General features: G+C 36.4%; 1 protein-coding gene across 4 annotated transcripts; it reads left to right on the forward strand.

Annotated features, from left to right (window-relative positions):
- Window positions 1-781: 781 nt before the first annotated feature.
- On the forward strand, window positions 782-16,041 carry LOC145991408 (uncharacterized). Of its 4 annotated transcripts, none has more exons than XM_083127403.1 (8): window positions 782-821; window positions 5,023-5,181; window positions 6,376-6,512; window positions 8,230-8,283; window positions 9,131-9,262; window positions 10,818-10,963; window positions 11,672-11,807; window positions 14,686-16,041. In XM_083127403.1, exons 2-8 carry the CDS (start codon window positions 5,088-5,090, stop codon window positions 14,773-14,775), a joined length of 789 nt encoding a protein of 262 aa, XP_082983529.1. In that variant the 5' UTR covers window positions 782-821; window positions 5,023-5,087; the 3' UTR covers window positions 14,776-16,041. The 4 variants fall into 4 exon arrangements, with proteins under 4 accessions (XP_082983529.1, XP_082983527.1, XP_082983528.1 ...); XM_083127401.1 differs by having other exon boundaries at window positions 806-881; XM_083127402.1 differs by lacking the exon at window positions 782-821 and adding an exon at window positions 824-904.
- Window positions 16,042-16,267: the final 226 nt, after the last annotated feature.

The raw sequence follows: 16,267 nt of genomic DNA on the forward strand, positions 1-16,267 counted from the left end.
TAATAAAATAAGGTAAAGTGCTCCCCTGTGCTTTGCACCACGCCATGAAGGCGTATCTCGGCCGAAGCTTGGAGTGATGTGATCAGCACCACGCCCCTGGCCGCATTTACCCCCCTCAGAGTTTCCTCCAGGTATCCAGTATCTACTATCCTCTAATTTTCATGCACATACATAATATATATGTATAGTTTGTGTAGACCACAATCTTCTTGTCCCCCCCCCAAAAAAAAAAAATCAATCTTCAATGATATCGAACCCTGGTAGGGTTGTAGCTGCCTGGCAAAGTCCTCACTCCGTAAATTCAAAAACTGCATGAAATCAGAAAACGAAATATATTCCCCCCTCGTTTTCAGAAAACGTGTTTCACAACCTACCCCCGTCCTTTCTGTGGTGAAGGAAACTCCAGTGGGACAATGAATCTCCCCCCTATTTACTGCGAGCAGCAAAAGAAGACGGCCGCGCCATCTATTGCCCACCGACGGAACTGCAATTTTCAAGCTCAGCGAGATTTAAAAGTAGCTTCCACTTCTATAACCTAACTTTTCTATGGTCAAATCAAACACAGATGAAACTTTTGATATGTTCTATCCTTGGGTTTCTTCGTTGAATACTTATCGCGGCTTAAAATCAAAATGTGAAGCGATACCACCACAGAGACAGACAAATAAATACTCTCTGTCTCTGATACCACTTACATTGAATTCAACATTCAACCACTTCCCTTCCAACACATTGAATGCAAGTGAATGGATTGGGAGTCTGCTACGAAAACGAACAGGAGAAACGGCGATATAATCTGTGGTCATCATGAGTATGCTGCGGTAAGCTGTGTTATGTTTGTAAAATCGGGAATCGGTAATATAAAAAAACTTGATCTGGTGGTAAATAATATTTTTTGAATTTTGTGAGTTCCAGTAGTATTAATTCTGTTGGATATGAAACTCGCAAGATCGCTGTATTTGTCAATTGTGTGTTATTTAGGAATGCGTATATCCATAGCTTTCGAAAATGATAAACACCGGGAAGTTGATTGGCGCGTTTTTTATTGCTATATTGTAGGTAGCTTGTCAAAAATAACATCTATAAGATATGAAATGAGAGAGGCTTCTAAATGTTATGTGACTATCTTTTCTGTTATTTATCCTAGACTTGTGCAAATTGAGGTACATTGAAATGTATCCTGCTCCTGCACTGAAAAAAAAATCCGAGAGAGAGTAACCACTGAGTTATTTATCGTGTAGAATCAGTGTAATATTTACATTTCATTCAAATAAAGTTTTCTTTTTATTGCTCAAGAACATTCGCATACAATGGTTTTTAAAGTGCGAAAGGACTATTTGCAAGGTACAAGGGCTCCACCATTCAGAAATCAGCGCCCTTTAATAATATTATTTTTTAATAGAATATCTTTCTACCATATGCACTGAGTTATCCTAAATACAACTCAATAAATATAAGTGCTCTGCATTTTTCATCCGTTGAGATAACCTCATCCTATTGTTGACTGTTGATATATAAATGCAGATGCTTGTTCTGTATTATACATATAATTTATGCTAAATACTTGGTGCGTCTGTTGTGTAGAACTATTATGTCTCCAATGTTTTGAGTATGTGTAGTTAACAGTTTCCCAGTTTGTGGTTAGTTTCCTATGATTTATTTATTTATTATGTAAAGTATACTGTTGAGAGAACAGCATTGGATCATTAATGCAGCAGTTTGCACAAGTGACACAATCTCTTCAGGTGTTTATTCTCTCACACATGGAAATTTCCAGTATTGCGCATTTCACTAATAGATCCGTAGAGAGAAGTCACCCCCAATGGTTGAAGATAGGGTGACCAGACATACACATTCAGAAGAGAGGACAGAGCATAGCGAAAAAGGAGGACAAAGTCATAAAAAAGAGGACACCTCAAAAAATGGCAAACTATTTGCCATTACTCATAATTTGATCAATATACTTGTAGAAATCTCACCAACACTTTGCTCACAGATTCTTCTCCGATGATCTTTTTCAATAATTTACTGAACCTTTAAGCAACAAAAGCATCTCCTAATCTATTATTTAACACATGGCAATCATAACTACGAATATCTATAATTTGAAGCACAGAATTTTACTCCATTTCAAATTCTCACTACACATTTCTGTATCGCATATTATGTATAACTAGGGACGTGAAGTTTTCGTTTTAACAATAACACCGAAAAGTTTAGGAAAGCAAAATAAAGTTTTTAAAATGTATTTGGGTAGGTAAAGGAGGCAAGTTTTCGGTGTTTCGGAATCGCGAAATAACACGAATTGTGTCATTTTTCAGAATAACACCGAATTTTACACTTTAATGCGAAAAACGCCATGAAATATGGAATATAAACTAGGAATAACTCTTGTTTGTTTTTTAAAGAAAAACTGCCTGAAGCACTATTCTGTCATTTATAGTCTAGCTGGGGATAGCTTGATTCAAAAATTGTAGTTTGGCGCAGACGTTACTGACCGTGTTTAACCTCGTCTTGAAATAGAATTCGCTCGGGGGGTCGTCCCAGAAGGAAAATTTAGTAGAAACGGGAAAATTTTCAGGCAGAAGCACCTGTTGTGCTTCTGGGGGGGGGGGTGAAGGGCATGTGTGTGTGTACACAAAACTGTATTATGAGGTCGCAGAGGGATTTTCTGGAATTGTTAGGGAAATGTCATGTGTATGATTGTGTTAAAAGATTTGGGTGTTATCATTCAATTAACATTTCATATTTATTGGCTGATGAGATGAAATAATTTTCCAAACACAAGCAAATTGGTAATTTCTCATAAGCCATAATTTTTTTTATCATTAAAACAAAAATTTATCTCAATTTTCCAGAACTAAGACAATGTGAGAATCCTAAGCAAAAAAAGGAACAGTAATTAATAACACCGAATTTTGCCCTAAACTGTGAAAAATAACACCGAAACTGCAGTAAAAAATAACATTGAAATTTAGGGGAAAATAAAACTAAAACTTCACGTCCCTATGTATAACTCGTAAAGAAACTGACCGACCTCTGTGAAGTGGTTAGCACAACGCCATGGGTCCCGGGTTCAAATCCTGGCCTGGGCATGGTTGTTCTTTGTGAATGCCCCTTCGTCTAAATCATAATATCATCACTCATCTTCGCGATTAGCCAAAAGTGGCAGAAAAGCGATGTAAAATAAACCAAATCAATCGATCGAAAAGGAACTGCACACACTACATACGTTCCAGCAGTCTGGGATGCGCTCGGAAGGCGAGCAACGAGTTAGAATAATAAGAATGACTGAGTCGGGAAAGTGGTCGTGTTCCGCACCCATATGCTAGCTGAACATTGCTCGAATACTTAATGTGCCCCAAGTGATATGATTATTGTTATGTATTGAAGCATTCTCTGTGCAGCACATTTGCTTTGGTCGATGCTATACTCTTTCCAAAAAAGGCGGACATTTGCAGATTTCTAAAAAAATCTGCCCGGATGCCGGACAGACACCTAAAAAGGAGGACATGTCCGGATAAAAGAGGACATCTTGTCACCCTAGTTGAAGATCAACAGAAATGTTTAGAGCTTCAATCATAATGGCAGAATTAATGTATTCTGCATTCGATTTTGCTGTGGAACATCATTTTTTCAAACAGCTTATTTGCACAGATTCCTTTGTGTATGCACAGTCTAGTAGCCATTGCATGGCAGAATTAAAATGTTCTCATTCAAAAGAAACCTGCCCCATTGTTACAACAACTATTGGTTGTTTTTTAAACTCTATTTTCATGCCATACGTGAAGTTTGTTCTTATATGAAACGTCATGGGCGATTATGTGGAAAAGTAATTGTGTAGATAATGGACAAGTTGCCTACATTTCTTATATTCAAATAAATTCAACTGATTTCTAATAAAAAAAATAGGAGACATTACTTTTCAGCATGCCCTCTTATTTCTACATACAAGTATGTGTTTCTAAAATCTGTTATAAATATAAGAAGGGGTGTGTCCAAACCAACAAAAAAATGTTTATAATTTTTTTGGGAAAGAACATAACAAAAACAGGATTCTAAGATATATGTTTGTTTGGTTTCATCACTTCCGAATGTAATGCACTAAATTTAGAATTTCATCCCTCCTGTGATGTGTTGAGTGAAATGACTTATAATTTTTTGTTAAGTGAACCAGAATACTTCAAAAAAGTACGTTCTTGCTATAAAAACAGAAATTTTGACAAATAATAGGTAAAAATGATAATGTTCTTTGGATCACAATAGTGATCCACGTGGCCACTGTAGTCTTAAATGAAACTCATCTGCTATTTGCAGACAATCCATGTGCATGATGGCTTCAAACTACAAGGGTTTGAAAAATACACTATAATTTGAACGGAGAATGATACAAAGCAACATAAACAAGATGAGTGTGCCTCCTCAATGGCATAATGTTATGTTGTGGCATTGTAATCAAGGGATCCCAGGTTTGATACCTGGTGGAAGCACATAGTTGTTAGGATCCCACTTTAAACTGTAGGTCCAGTACTGATTAGCCTTCTGTGCACAAAGTGGACTGACTTAAAATAAGAACTCAAAGCAAGGCGAGTGCTCTTAAAATGTAATTAAAATAAGGAAACATGTCTGCAACTGAGTTCATTTCTGCCAGGAGGACATGTCTTCCAGTGGATGACAGGTGAAAACTTTCTACATAACACTTGACTGCTTTTGTCTAGAGCATTCAGCGAAGTAATATAAAGCAAATCAATCAATCAAGTCTAGATCATTTCTTAAGTAAAATAAACTGGTTTCACTAGGTTGAAGATGTGAGTTATTTTTGTTTGATTTGTGCATTTCGTTACAACTGAACATGCCCCTAAAATGAAAATGAATAAATGGTCATTGTTGAATGGTGAAGGAAGGAAAAATCTGAAAATTCAACAGGCTTCATGTTAGCATATAAGGGGTAATATCTGCATTGAAAAAATACAACTGATATTATTTGTGGTGTAAACTATCATTTCCCCCCCATTTTTGCAGGTTTTTTAAGCCATCTTCTTTCATTTGGCCATTTTAAGTTACCGGTATTCTATTAGTGGAATAAAATGGCAGAGGAAGAATCAGTTTCAGGAAAGAAGAAGCAGTATAGAAACAAGCAACATTTTGTAAAGAAATGGTTAACAGTTCCAGAATTTAAAGGTTAGTGTAGAAGTATGGCATGTTATTTTTATTTCCTTTGTATTGCATGCATTGTATAATTTATTTTAAAAATTTAAGATATCCATTATATGGATTTCAGATAATGATAGCTGCCTCTGTTTCAGTGTGTTCAGCATATTCTCTATGAAACCAGAGGTCCAAGGTTTGACCCTGGTGAGGCTTAAATGTTGTGTTCGTTAACGGTTAGCCATTTCGTCAGTTCGCCATTCATCCTCTTCATCCTTCTTAACCAAAGTGATAATGGAGCCATGTAAAATAACCAATATATTATTTTAACAAGATATAAAATGGGACTAAACTACCTATGCATTAGCATGTTAGAGATGGCCAATAGTAGCTCAGAACAAAGGTTAAAGTGTCAGTTGACTCACATTCATCTTTTCAAACCTTCAACAACCAACATTGAAACTGTCCTAGGAGATCCATTGCTTTAACTATAACTACATTATAATTTGTGGTACTATGGAGACCACAGTAATTAGTTTTCCCTGGATGATACGTTGTTTGTGTCACCACCATCTGAATTCCACTACATATCAAGTGTCAGTAAGGCAGTGCTTGAGATTTTCACTCTCCTAGGAAAATTAGTGTATTGCTCACCTGAAATTTTAAATTAAGTTCTAAGTTGTTTTTTTAATATTTCGAGTTCACTAACAAAAATTTCCATTACCTACCTTTTTTTTAATAACGAATACAGTATTTTAGTGTTTGTGTGTTTTCTGTTACCTGTGTATCATTCAGTCAGAATAATAAACATGCCACTATAAATTTTTACACCGTTGCTAGCCAAATTTTAAAATCTGCAGCGATATGATAAGAGTCGGCCATATTAAAATGTATTAGTTATTCATGCTGTTACCAGTTGAGCCTTCTTCAGGAAGACCACTCACAGTGCAAGAATTATGTACTTTTAATCCAATGTTGTGTTAAATAATAAATTTAATATTTTAAAAATCACTTTTCATAGCTTATCTTAGTTGGATTCATGGCTTTCTTAGCCCATATTGGTAAAAAAAATGCTGGTGCCTGGTTTATTTTAAGTTTTGTCTACCCCTGCCCTCAGCTATTCCCGAAGGCTCAGCAATCATCCTCCACTGAATAATTTCCACTTCAAAAGCTAGTAACACTTAGTCTTGGGATATTCTGAATTTATTCTCATGTTTTCCCTTCTAGGTTGGCTGTCTCCTGTTGCCCAAGAACCCAACTCTGCTTACTGCAAGTTGTGTAAAAGGATACTTGTGGCAGATAAACGATGCCTCATGCTTCACACCGCTTCCAGGAAGCACCAGAAGAATGCTGCAGTTGAGGAGGTTAGTCTGTGAATCTAGTGTGCGTTATTTTATAGTTGAAGTTCATTTTTGATGTTGCTGTTCTTCTTCTTGCACCAAGTAGGAAGTCCACAGCCTTTAAGGCGAAGAGTGACAGTTTCGCACCAGATATGCATTTATTCCAATATTGTCGGAATGGGCACTACTACTACTACTACTACTACTACTACTACTACTACACACACACACAAAGAAGGAAGGTATGAGAGAGTATGAATTTCTCCCCAAGTTGCAGAAAGCAGTTTTTAAGTTATTTATAGACTCCCATGTATTCCTTATGGATAAACAACAATTTCAAGTTACAGCTAATCAAATGGAAGTTTCAACCTGTACTCTTCCTGCTGATGTGTTTTTCTACACCAGTGGTTTCCAACTTCAAAAGGTTCGAGGGCCAAAATTATATCCAACAGTTGATTGGCAGGGCCTCAATGTTGGAAGGTTTGGAAAGCGTTCCTTTGAAAGGTATTTGAAAAACTCTGGCCCCTGTTCTTGGCATTGTTGTTTGTAAAGAGGTAGTCTTTTTCCTAACGTTCTTGATAGTTTCTATTTTCATTTTCAATCTTACGTTTATCGGAGATATTGCTCATTTCGATATTTGCACAAACTTTAACAATCAGTCACAGTACAATCCGAGTTGGAACACTGGAAATCTTTTCGTGCGTAGTAAAACATATCTCTATAGCGCCGCTCTGGAGTTTGTTTCTAAACACAAAGAGTGAAGCCTTCGCGGAAGCGGGCAAGTTCATTCCGCATAGCGAAGAGGTGGAATGCATGGTGTGAAGAGAAAGTTACGTCACTTTAGATTCTTCTGATGATCATTATTGACTGCAAAATAAGTTCTACCTGTGATAATGTCTTTCTTCACAGAGCTTCCGTTCCTTCAGTAAAAATAGAATGTATTTTAATAAAAATACATAAAATTAATGTATTTTGCAACCTGGCTTTGCAGGCTGCAAAAAAAGCATCGTGGGCCGCCAGTTGGAAACCCCTGTTCTACACCATCGGAAGTTTGATATTCTCAAGAGAACAATTAAAATAACACTCCCATAAGTGGAATGCTAAGTTTTCTCCCCCACCTACAACCATCCAGTGCACAGACTTATCTCTTCCCAGCTCACCACGGGGAGGAGCAGTTCTAGGTCCTTGCAACTGGCTGGACGTTAAGACTGTTCTTGTGTCCCAAATATAGGTTATAATGTGGCATCTTGGACAGAGGTGGTGTCCTGTCACTGAATTATTTATGCTCAGCTTGTAGGAATCCTAACCCACGTTGATGCAGGCAGTGAGCCTTTGAATTTAATGTGGACAATATGGAAATAGATAACTTTCTCCATACTATTCTTTTACAACATTTACTTCACCACACTGTGATTTTTTTGTTTCAATTTCAGTTAATAGCTAGGGGCCTGCCTGATGGTGCAGTGGCTCCATTGGTACTCTCTGTACTTCTATAGACTTATCCAAAATTATGTACTACTCGGAACACCGTTGGCTTAAGTTTTTATTCATGGTGCTCAGATTTTGTTATTTCATGTCATACAGTCAGTCAATTGAGAATCTGCAGTGACATTTTTATCATAAATAGTTTTGCGAGTGATAATAATTTGCCAGCAAAATTACTGTAACATATTTGATAATTTTGTATCTTCAATTAAATTTTTTTATAGTTTTTCACATTGCCCTTTTTCTTTTCTCACAGGTTTTTGGTGATGTATGCAATGAATCCGATGATGATTTCCTTGGCTGCAATAAGGTATAATTAAAAATTATTTGTGTGTAAAACATGAGGCAACATGTATAGTTAATGACAATTCTGGGTTGTAATGATGCCATTGAAATTCAGTGGCTTTGCTACAACCCAGAAGTGTCCATGACTACATATTAATCATTTATCTATCTTGCTAACAATTTTAAAAAATGTATTAGAAATTAATTGAAAATAAAACATTTTGATTTGCAAATTTAGAACTTTCTGCTGTTAATTAAATAATAATATGCTAATAATTGGATTAAATACTTTCTCTATGCTTTATACACTTGATGCAACATCAAAATAGTGTGTGTGTGTAAGGTTTTTAATTTACAATGTGTGTTGAAACCATGTGTCAATGTGAAAAGGTACTTGGTTCAGCATGTCATAAAATCTTCTCGAAGTTCACGTGGTTTCACTAGGATTGTTGTTAAGGAACAAAAGTACTTACATACTGAAAACTACAGAGGGAAGAGTATTAAAATTGGTTAAAACAGCTGTAGTGCTACATATGAAAGGTAAATGTTAAATGTGACATTGCTATGGAGGGTGGCATGGAGAGGAGGTTAACAGAACTGGAGACAAGTCATTGTATCCAGGTGATTTTGTCTTCTCCAGTCAGGTCACAAGAAGATCCCCAAACGAGGGGAGACTGGGTGAAGGGGTAAAGGGAAGGAGGTAATTGATGCTGTCTTCGTATGGACATCTTTCACCCCATCATTCCTTGTATTGCCATAGAAGTTTGCTATAGTATGGAAAAAAAGACAGTGGTGCATATCCTTGAGAAACTTGAATTGATATCTATAGTATGGTTATTTCAACTATTGATAACTTGGAATTTACTGTTCAGGGCACTCAGACATCTGAAGGAACACAATCATCGAGAAGGGATACAGGTACAGATTCAGACTCCCACCACAGCGATGACAACAATGAATTTTCTGAACCAATCGAGCATGATGAAGAAGGATTTCAAGAAAAGGTACGTTATTTCTATCTTTATCTTCAGCTGGAACATTTTCTCCCTTATTACACAAAACTCTTTGCAGCATTGTTGATCCTGGTATCCTCAAATTTTGTCAACTTTCCTGAAAATGTTATATTGAAAGGAGAAAAGGTCATATTTCATTGCTCTTCCAATCTCCACTGCTTTCTGCACTTGATAATGTTTGATGTTGAATGGATCATTACTTCCAAAATGTAAGTTTACAAACTTTAAATAAAAATGAAGTAAAGCTCTACTATGAAAGAACATGGAAGGGGAGGGGGGAGGGCTCTGCACATCCTTGATCTTGGTCATAGTAGAGGTACGATCAATACCACACTCTGGTACTCAGGCCACCTGTCTCCGTTTCATCCTAAGTATAGTTTGAGTTTTGTTTGAAGTCCACTTTTATGCACATATAGGCTAATTGGGACTGGACCTACAGTTTAAAGTAGGATTTTAAACACTATGTCATCGGAGAGGCACCCTAGGTATAGCCATAGGACACATGTAGCTTATGGCTAGCCAGCTTATTAATGGAGGATGTTTCGTAAAGTCCCCCAAATTTCAGAAGGATGTCCAATCTAGCTGTTCTTTCCAACAGTCCGTATGTACTTTAGTAATAACCCCAGGCCCAAATTTCCAAAATTTGAAGAAAGGTCAGATTGGTTTATTTTCTCACCCGGTGGAGGCACATAGTGGTTCGGATCCCACTTTAAACTGTAGGTCCAGTCCCGATTAGCCTTACTGTGCATAAAGTGGACTTAAAAACACCAAATCAATCAATGGTTTATTTTCTCCACAAACAACCACTGTAGTCATCAAGTATGATACCCATATTCAGTAAAAATGGGGTCAAGCCCATTCACCATCCTCCCACACTGATCTCACCATCTTCTACAGTGTTACAGCATAACGTAATCTGTCATTTAGAGTGGATGATTTAGGAAAGATGTGAACCAGTTATACCATTTTTTCAAGAGGTAATAAATATTTCACCAATTTTCCTATTGCAAAAACTGTTTTGAATAATGTAGATGGTAACACTGTCTGCAAGAAATCACACTTACAGAAATTTTCATTTGCTGAGCTATCGTGTCAGTATACTACCATTGATGAGAGGCTGGGTGATCACCAGATCAACTTATGCAGGAACATTTCCACTTGGAATCATCCACCCCAGGGATCAAACTTCTAAACAAGCATACGTTATTTGATCTGCCCAGATAATGCTTGGTTTTGCAGAGAAGCTATTTAGGACTGGATCCACAGGTTAAAGTGGGATCTGAACATCTCCACCGGGGGATCGAACCTGGGATCATTTGATTACAAGGCGAAGATGTTACCATCACACCATCGAGGAATGCAAAGAGTGTAGTGTGAATAGATCATTTTATTTTTATTGTAATAAAAGTCAGTTTGTACTTGAAATTTTAAGCCAACACGTTGCCAGATGAAACTAACTCTACACTTTTGGAATTTCTCTAATACTGTGACATTGTAGTAAAGAGAAAAAGGTATGTGCTGTTAGTGAAGGAGGTGTTATTTTCAGATAATAGAAGTAGTGCGGCCACCACCACCTCCAAGAGGGCCTCTTTCTTGTAAAGTGACTGACATATCAAGAGGTTTACCAGCAGCTGGCCTTGGCGTCAGTCTTTACAAACTTCAGGACAGCAAGTGGATTCTCCTTTGTGAAGGGTGAGAAAGAAATGATAGTTTTTGTTGTCTGTGGGTTGTGAATAGCAGCACACAGTTTGTAAAAATTAGCGATGGAACTTTAATTGTTACTCTTATCAGTATAGGCCAATATCGGTTTATCGGTACAATTACCCATTATTTTACCAATCCAATATATCTATAAATATCTTATAATTTAGTGGAAAATTGTGCCATTTTGGTGTAATTTTTATGGATAAGCCCTACTTTTTAAGAAAGTAAATGTCTAAATATGAAATATTGTTTGCATTACAGTCACCTCGAAACACATTTATTAAGGAGGTCAATGAACCATTCAGGTTCTTCAAGGATCATTTGGAATATATTGGATTGGTAGAATATTGGTTATTGGTTTCAGTAAATTTTTTAACTGTACTTAATTGGTATTGGCCAAAATTTCATAACAATCCATCCATCCCTACTAAAATTTTCTGAATACTTAGAAGTACCATATTGGAATGTGTGTATATCAGCTGATAAAGTCATACCAATGTGTATTGATAACATTGCTGATAATTTTATCTTTGCTGCATGTTTATACGAATTCTATAAAAGTTAGTTCTCATCTCAAAGTTCAAGAGATGGGTTTAAACAGAAATGTTTCATTTTATATTATGTATGTCATGTTGCAGTTGAACAGCAATTTTCTATTAGATCTTTGATTGTTTTTGCATGCTTTCAAATTCGCAGTGTAACAGACTCCCAAGGGCTGTTCTCGGACTTCCTGCATCAGAAAGAAGCAAATGCAGGTCGATATAGGATGCATTTTGATGTAGATCGTTACTTCTCTTTACGTCGTCATGACAGTTTTTATCCTTTTGTAGAGGTAAGTCCTGATTTGATTATGTATGTAAAGTTGAACTCTAATTTGATATTTTCATGAACGGAAGATAGTTATGTACTCAAGGTGGCATCCATTGTTTGCTGTCTGAGAAAATGACATGAGTGATTTTGCTACTTCCAATAGCAATTGTGTAATTTTCATCAGCTACATTATTTGCTCACACATCCACATTGCAGATACTTGGGTATTAGGTCATCCAAAAAGTTATCTTGGTTTCTTCACATGTGGACCTTCCAAATAATGTAGTGGTAATAAATATGGAGAAACTAGTACGCACTTTATCAGCGGCCACTGAAATTAATAGAACAAAGAAAAAACATGTTTCGCGGATAAAGTGAGTACTAGTTTCTCCGTATTTATATACTACTGCATCTCTCTTTTCCCAATTATGAAAGTAGTGGTAATGTTGTTACCTTGTTCTCCTCTGTGGCCATGTAGTCTAAGGCGTTCGTGCTTTGGACTCCGACTGCAGGCTGGCATGGGTTCAGTCTCTGGGTTTTCGGCCTGTGTATAGGATCGATGACAACCCACCATCATGAGGAAATTGGGGAGCTATGAGTGAGTAGCGTAATCTGGTCTTGGAAATCTCCTATAACGGCTGAGGGTTTGATGTGCTGACCCCATGTCATCCCATTTCCAGTTGAAGAACTCCATACCTCTAGGTAGGATTGTGGGAGGGAGATTGGCAGTCAGGAGATAGGCCAAGGCCTTTCCAGGGCTGTCGAGCCATGGGTTATTATTATTTAATGTTATTACCTTGTAATCAAGGGGTCCCAGGTTTGATTCCCAGTAGAGGTACACAGTGGTTAGGATTCTAATTAGCCCATCAGAGAATAAAGTGGACTTAGAATGCAATGTTAATTGGACATTATCCATTGTCACTAATATCCAAAGAATGAAATTGGTCTTAAAAACAACTAATATCCAAAGAATGAAATTGGTCTTAAATCAAACTTAGTTTTTTCACTCATGCATATACCAGGAAAGAACACACCATTATAATAAATGTCTGTGGCACACACAACACAACATCCTTCGATCTTTCAATCTTTGCACCTCCAGATATTTCAAACACACATCAAAGTCTACTGGAGGTGAAATCAAAGTTTCACTGCCGCATCAGGCATGTTTCCTTTAGGAAGCTTGTGAATGATGTGGCAAAGGATCCATATTCCGTGTAACCAGTGTGCCCAGAAATAGTTCCCTCTTCTTTGTAAGAAATCAGGGAATTGTTTTATTTTCCTGTAGTTTACGGTTATTACAAGCATAAGAAAAACATTTTTTCTTTGTGACGTTTCAGGAGAACACACACTCCTTTCATCAGACATTTATTTTCATTTTGACTGAAGATACAGTTATAACAATGGTTAGTAATTTTTTAAACAAAAAGAATCCGTTATATAATGGATGTTGTCAATGTTACATTGTTGTAATATAGCAACTTAACTGTGAAAAAAGCAGTCTGTTTTATTTTTATTTCAGATTTTTTAAAATTATGAATCCCAAATATCATCAGGTAATTCAAATTCATCATTGTTTTCACAAAGTCTCTTGATGTTTTCTGTTACATTAAATTTTAAAGATGGTGGCTTACTCCATTTGTGAAAAAGAAAACTCCATACTGGATCTATGTTACCATTTTCATTATTTAATTTATTCCAGTGTTCTTCTGCAATGAACGAAGCTTCCCAGACATTCAACTCTGTGTTTCCCGTTAATCTTTTTAAAACCCTTCTCTTTTTAATCAAATGTTTCTCTTCGATGATATGAGTTGACAAACATGTTCTTGGGTTTAGATTTATAATGTCCAAATCGTGTTCGTGCCATCTTATTGCCATTTTCCTTGCTGTTTGTCCCACATAATCCTTTGAACATGAACAACTTATATTATATATTCCTGTGGTTTCCACATCTGGTAGAGAGTTTCTCATTTTGAATTCATTAAATGTACATTCCAAACTTCTTGGTGATTTAAAAACAATTTTGAAATTAAAACTTCTAAAAATTTTTGCAATTTTATGTGAGAATCCCTTGTGGAATGGAATGCACACAAATTTCTTTTCAACAGATTTTTCATCTTTGTCTGTATTTCTCTTTTCCTTTAGTTTTCTTGCGACTTGTTTTTTGATTTGGTTTATTCTGTTAGTGTGAAAGCCATTTTCTTTTGCTATATTAAAAAGCCTTTCTTCTTCATTTTTGATATCCTCATTATTAGAACATAGTCTTTGTGCTCTCAGGAAAAAATTTAAAAATATGTTATCCATTGTTATACGCGTAATAACCGTAAACTACAGGAAAATAATTCTATAATGCAAGCAATGCGTACATACAAGAAAAACTATCAGGGAATTGACTTGGCAATTAACTGAAGCCCTGTAGATGCCTGTGAATTTCTCTAATTGGAAGTTCTCATACCATCGTTATCCAGATGAACAGGTATCCTTTGGCATGGCATATTAATGACTGTAGTTTTGCCCAGTTTGAATTTCTGAAACCACCTTTGATACTTTCACTCATTTAGGAGTGATGTTACGTGTTGCAGCAGCCACTGTAGGTCGGTCCATGGTTAAACTCCTATAGAGTGATGTGTGGGAGTGTATTTTTCTGCACCTGTCCCTTCACATTTCATGGAACGCATGCTTACAAAACTGCCACTCACCATATCTGTCTACATATGGGTATTGCGAACAATGCATCTTTAAAGTATTATGGATGGTTGTGTTCTATAGGGCATGCAAGAAAAAATGTTACTGATAGGGATGGCCTGGTAGTTTTAATGTGATGATTAAATATATTGCACTTTGTGTACAACTCCTTATAGTTTTCCTCGTATTGACGGAATAATCAATTTGGATTCCAGGTTGTGTTCGACATCCAAAACCCAAGTGAACATTATAACATTTGTCTCCAAGTAAGTCCATTTGGTTACACTACCTTCAGGGGAAGCTGATGAGGCACTTCGATAACAGCATTCACATTCCAGTGGATAAACTATTGTACAAAGAAAGCACAATTATCCTTTAAAAAAAATCTTGTGTATTTTCGAATCACTTCTTGAACTACCATCTTGCAGTGTAAGAGTGTACCTGAAGGGATGTTGCAGTCGGAATATATCATCCTGCATCATTTTATCTCATGTCATACCATGCTTTATAGTGACTCAATGCAAACATAATGTACTAGAACGATTGTGCTGAGGCTGTTTTTATGGTGGTACATTTTCCTAATTATTTGCTATGCAATAAGCTATTTTGATGAGTGTAGTTAGAATTTGTACATAGATTCCTTTGCTAAAAGGAATTACCGTGAAGCAATTTGTGCTAAGCTAATTTGATTTGTGAAATTTTAACTGGGATGAATGGACTTTGCCATGCTGATAGTGTGAAATGTGAATCGACTGACCGGTTGTTATTGTGACCTATGTGTTTCTTCCCATGAGAAGATGTTGTACCATTAGGAGTCTTGTGACTTGTTCCAATACTATGTACATAGTATATTATCTAAAATTATTAAGTTGGCATATAATGCATTGTAAGCATGATGAACATGCATATCTTTTCAGTTTAATTTGAACCATACAAAAAAAAATGTCTATTTGGAGGAAGAGAGCATTTGTTTATGTAGTATCTCTTGTTCCTGGGTAGGTGGATGGGTTGACTGGTGTGGCATCTCCAACCCCCACCCTCACTATGCTCATGTACATAAGTTTATTGCAGCAGTAGTAGCTGTGGTGCCATATAGGTATAGTTATCTAATGTTCTGGTACAAACAAGTAGATGCAATCCCAATTCCACACACACAGACTATCCATTGACATTTTTCATTAGTACTTCTGCATGTGACAACTTAATATTCACTTGTTAAATGAAATTGTTACAGTTGCCTAATAGTTATAAATATAACAGTTGTGTGTTGCATGCATTTCTTGTTGCAATATGTACATATAGCGTAATTCTTGATCCCAGTCCAGACATCACAGTATCACAGCTGGATCATAAACTTAGAGAGAGAGAGAGAGAGGGATATATATTTTCAGGATAAACTAATAGTTGCCTTTTCTTCATATGGAACTGTTACACATCCTTATTAAATTTTGTATTTACATTGTAGAATTTCTGCTGAACAATTTATACAGATAATCAATATTTCCATATGCATTTGCTTCATTAGTCCAATATCCAGTTCTATGTTAATTTCTGTTTGCATGGAGAAGGTGCAAGTGTAAGTGAAGAAATTGCATATTTCGTATGAGCGTAGGGGGGATATAGGGGTAGCAAGGGGAGGTGGTAGGGTCCACAGGTATGAGACAGCTGTTAAAATCACTGTATTTTAGCAATCAGTAACAGACTGGTAAAATACTGTTTCTTAATCATAAATTCCTGTTAATTGAAATGTCCAGTGTTCTCAACAACTTACTCATTGGTCCACGTAGAAGTTTGAAG

This window comes from Lepisma saccharinum, chromosome 8 (genome assembly GCF_977018435.1).
Source record: "Lepisma saccharinum chromosome 8, izLepSacc3.1, whole genome shotgun sequence".
Classification (NCBI taxonomy): Eukaryota; Metazoa; Arthropoda; class Insecta; order Zygentoma; family Lepismatidae; genus Lepisma; species Lepisma saccharinum.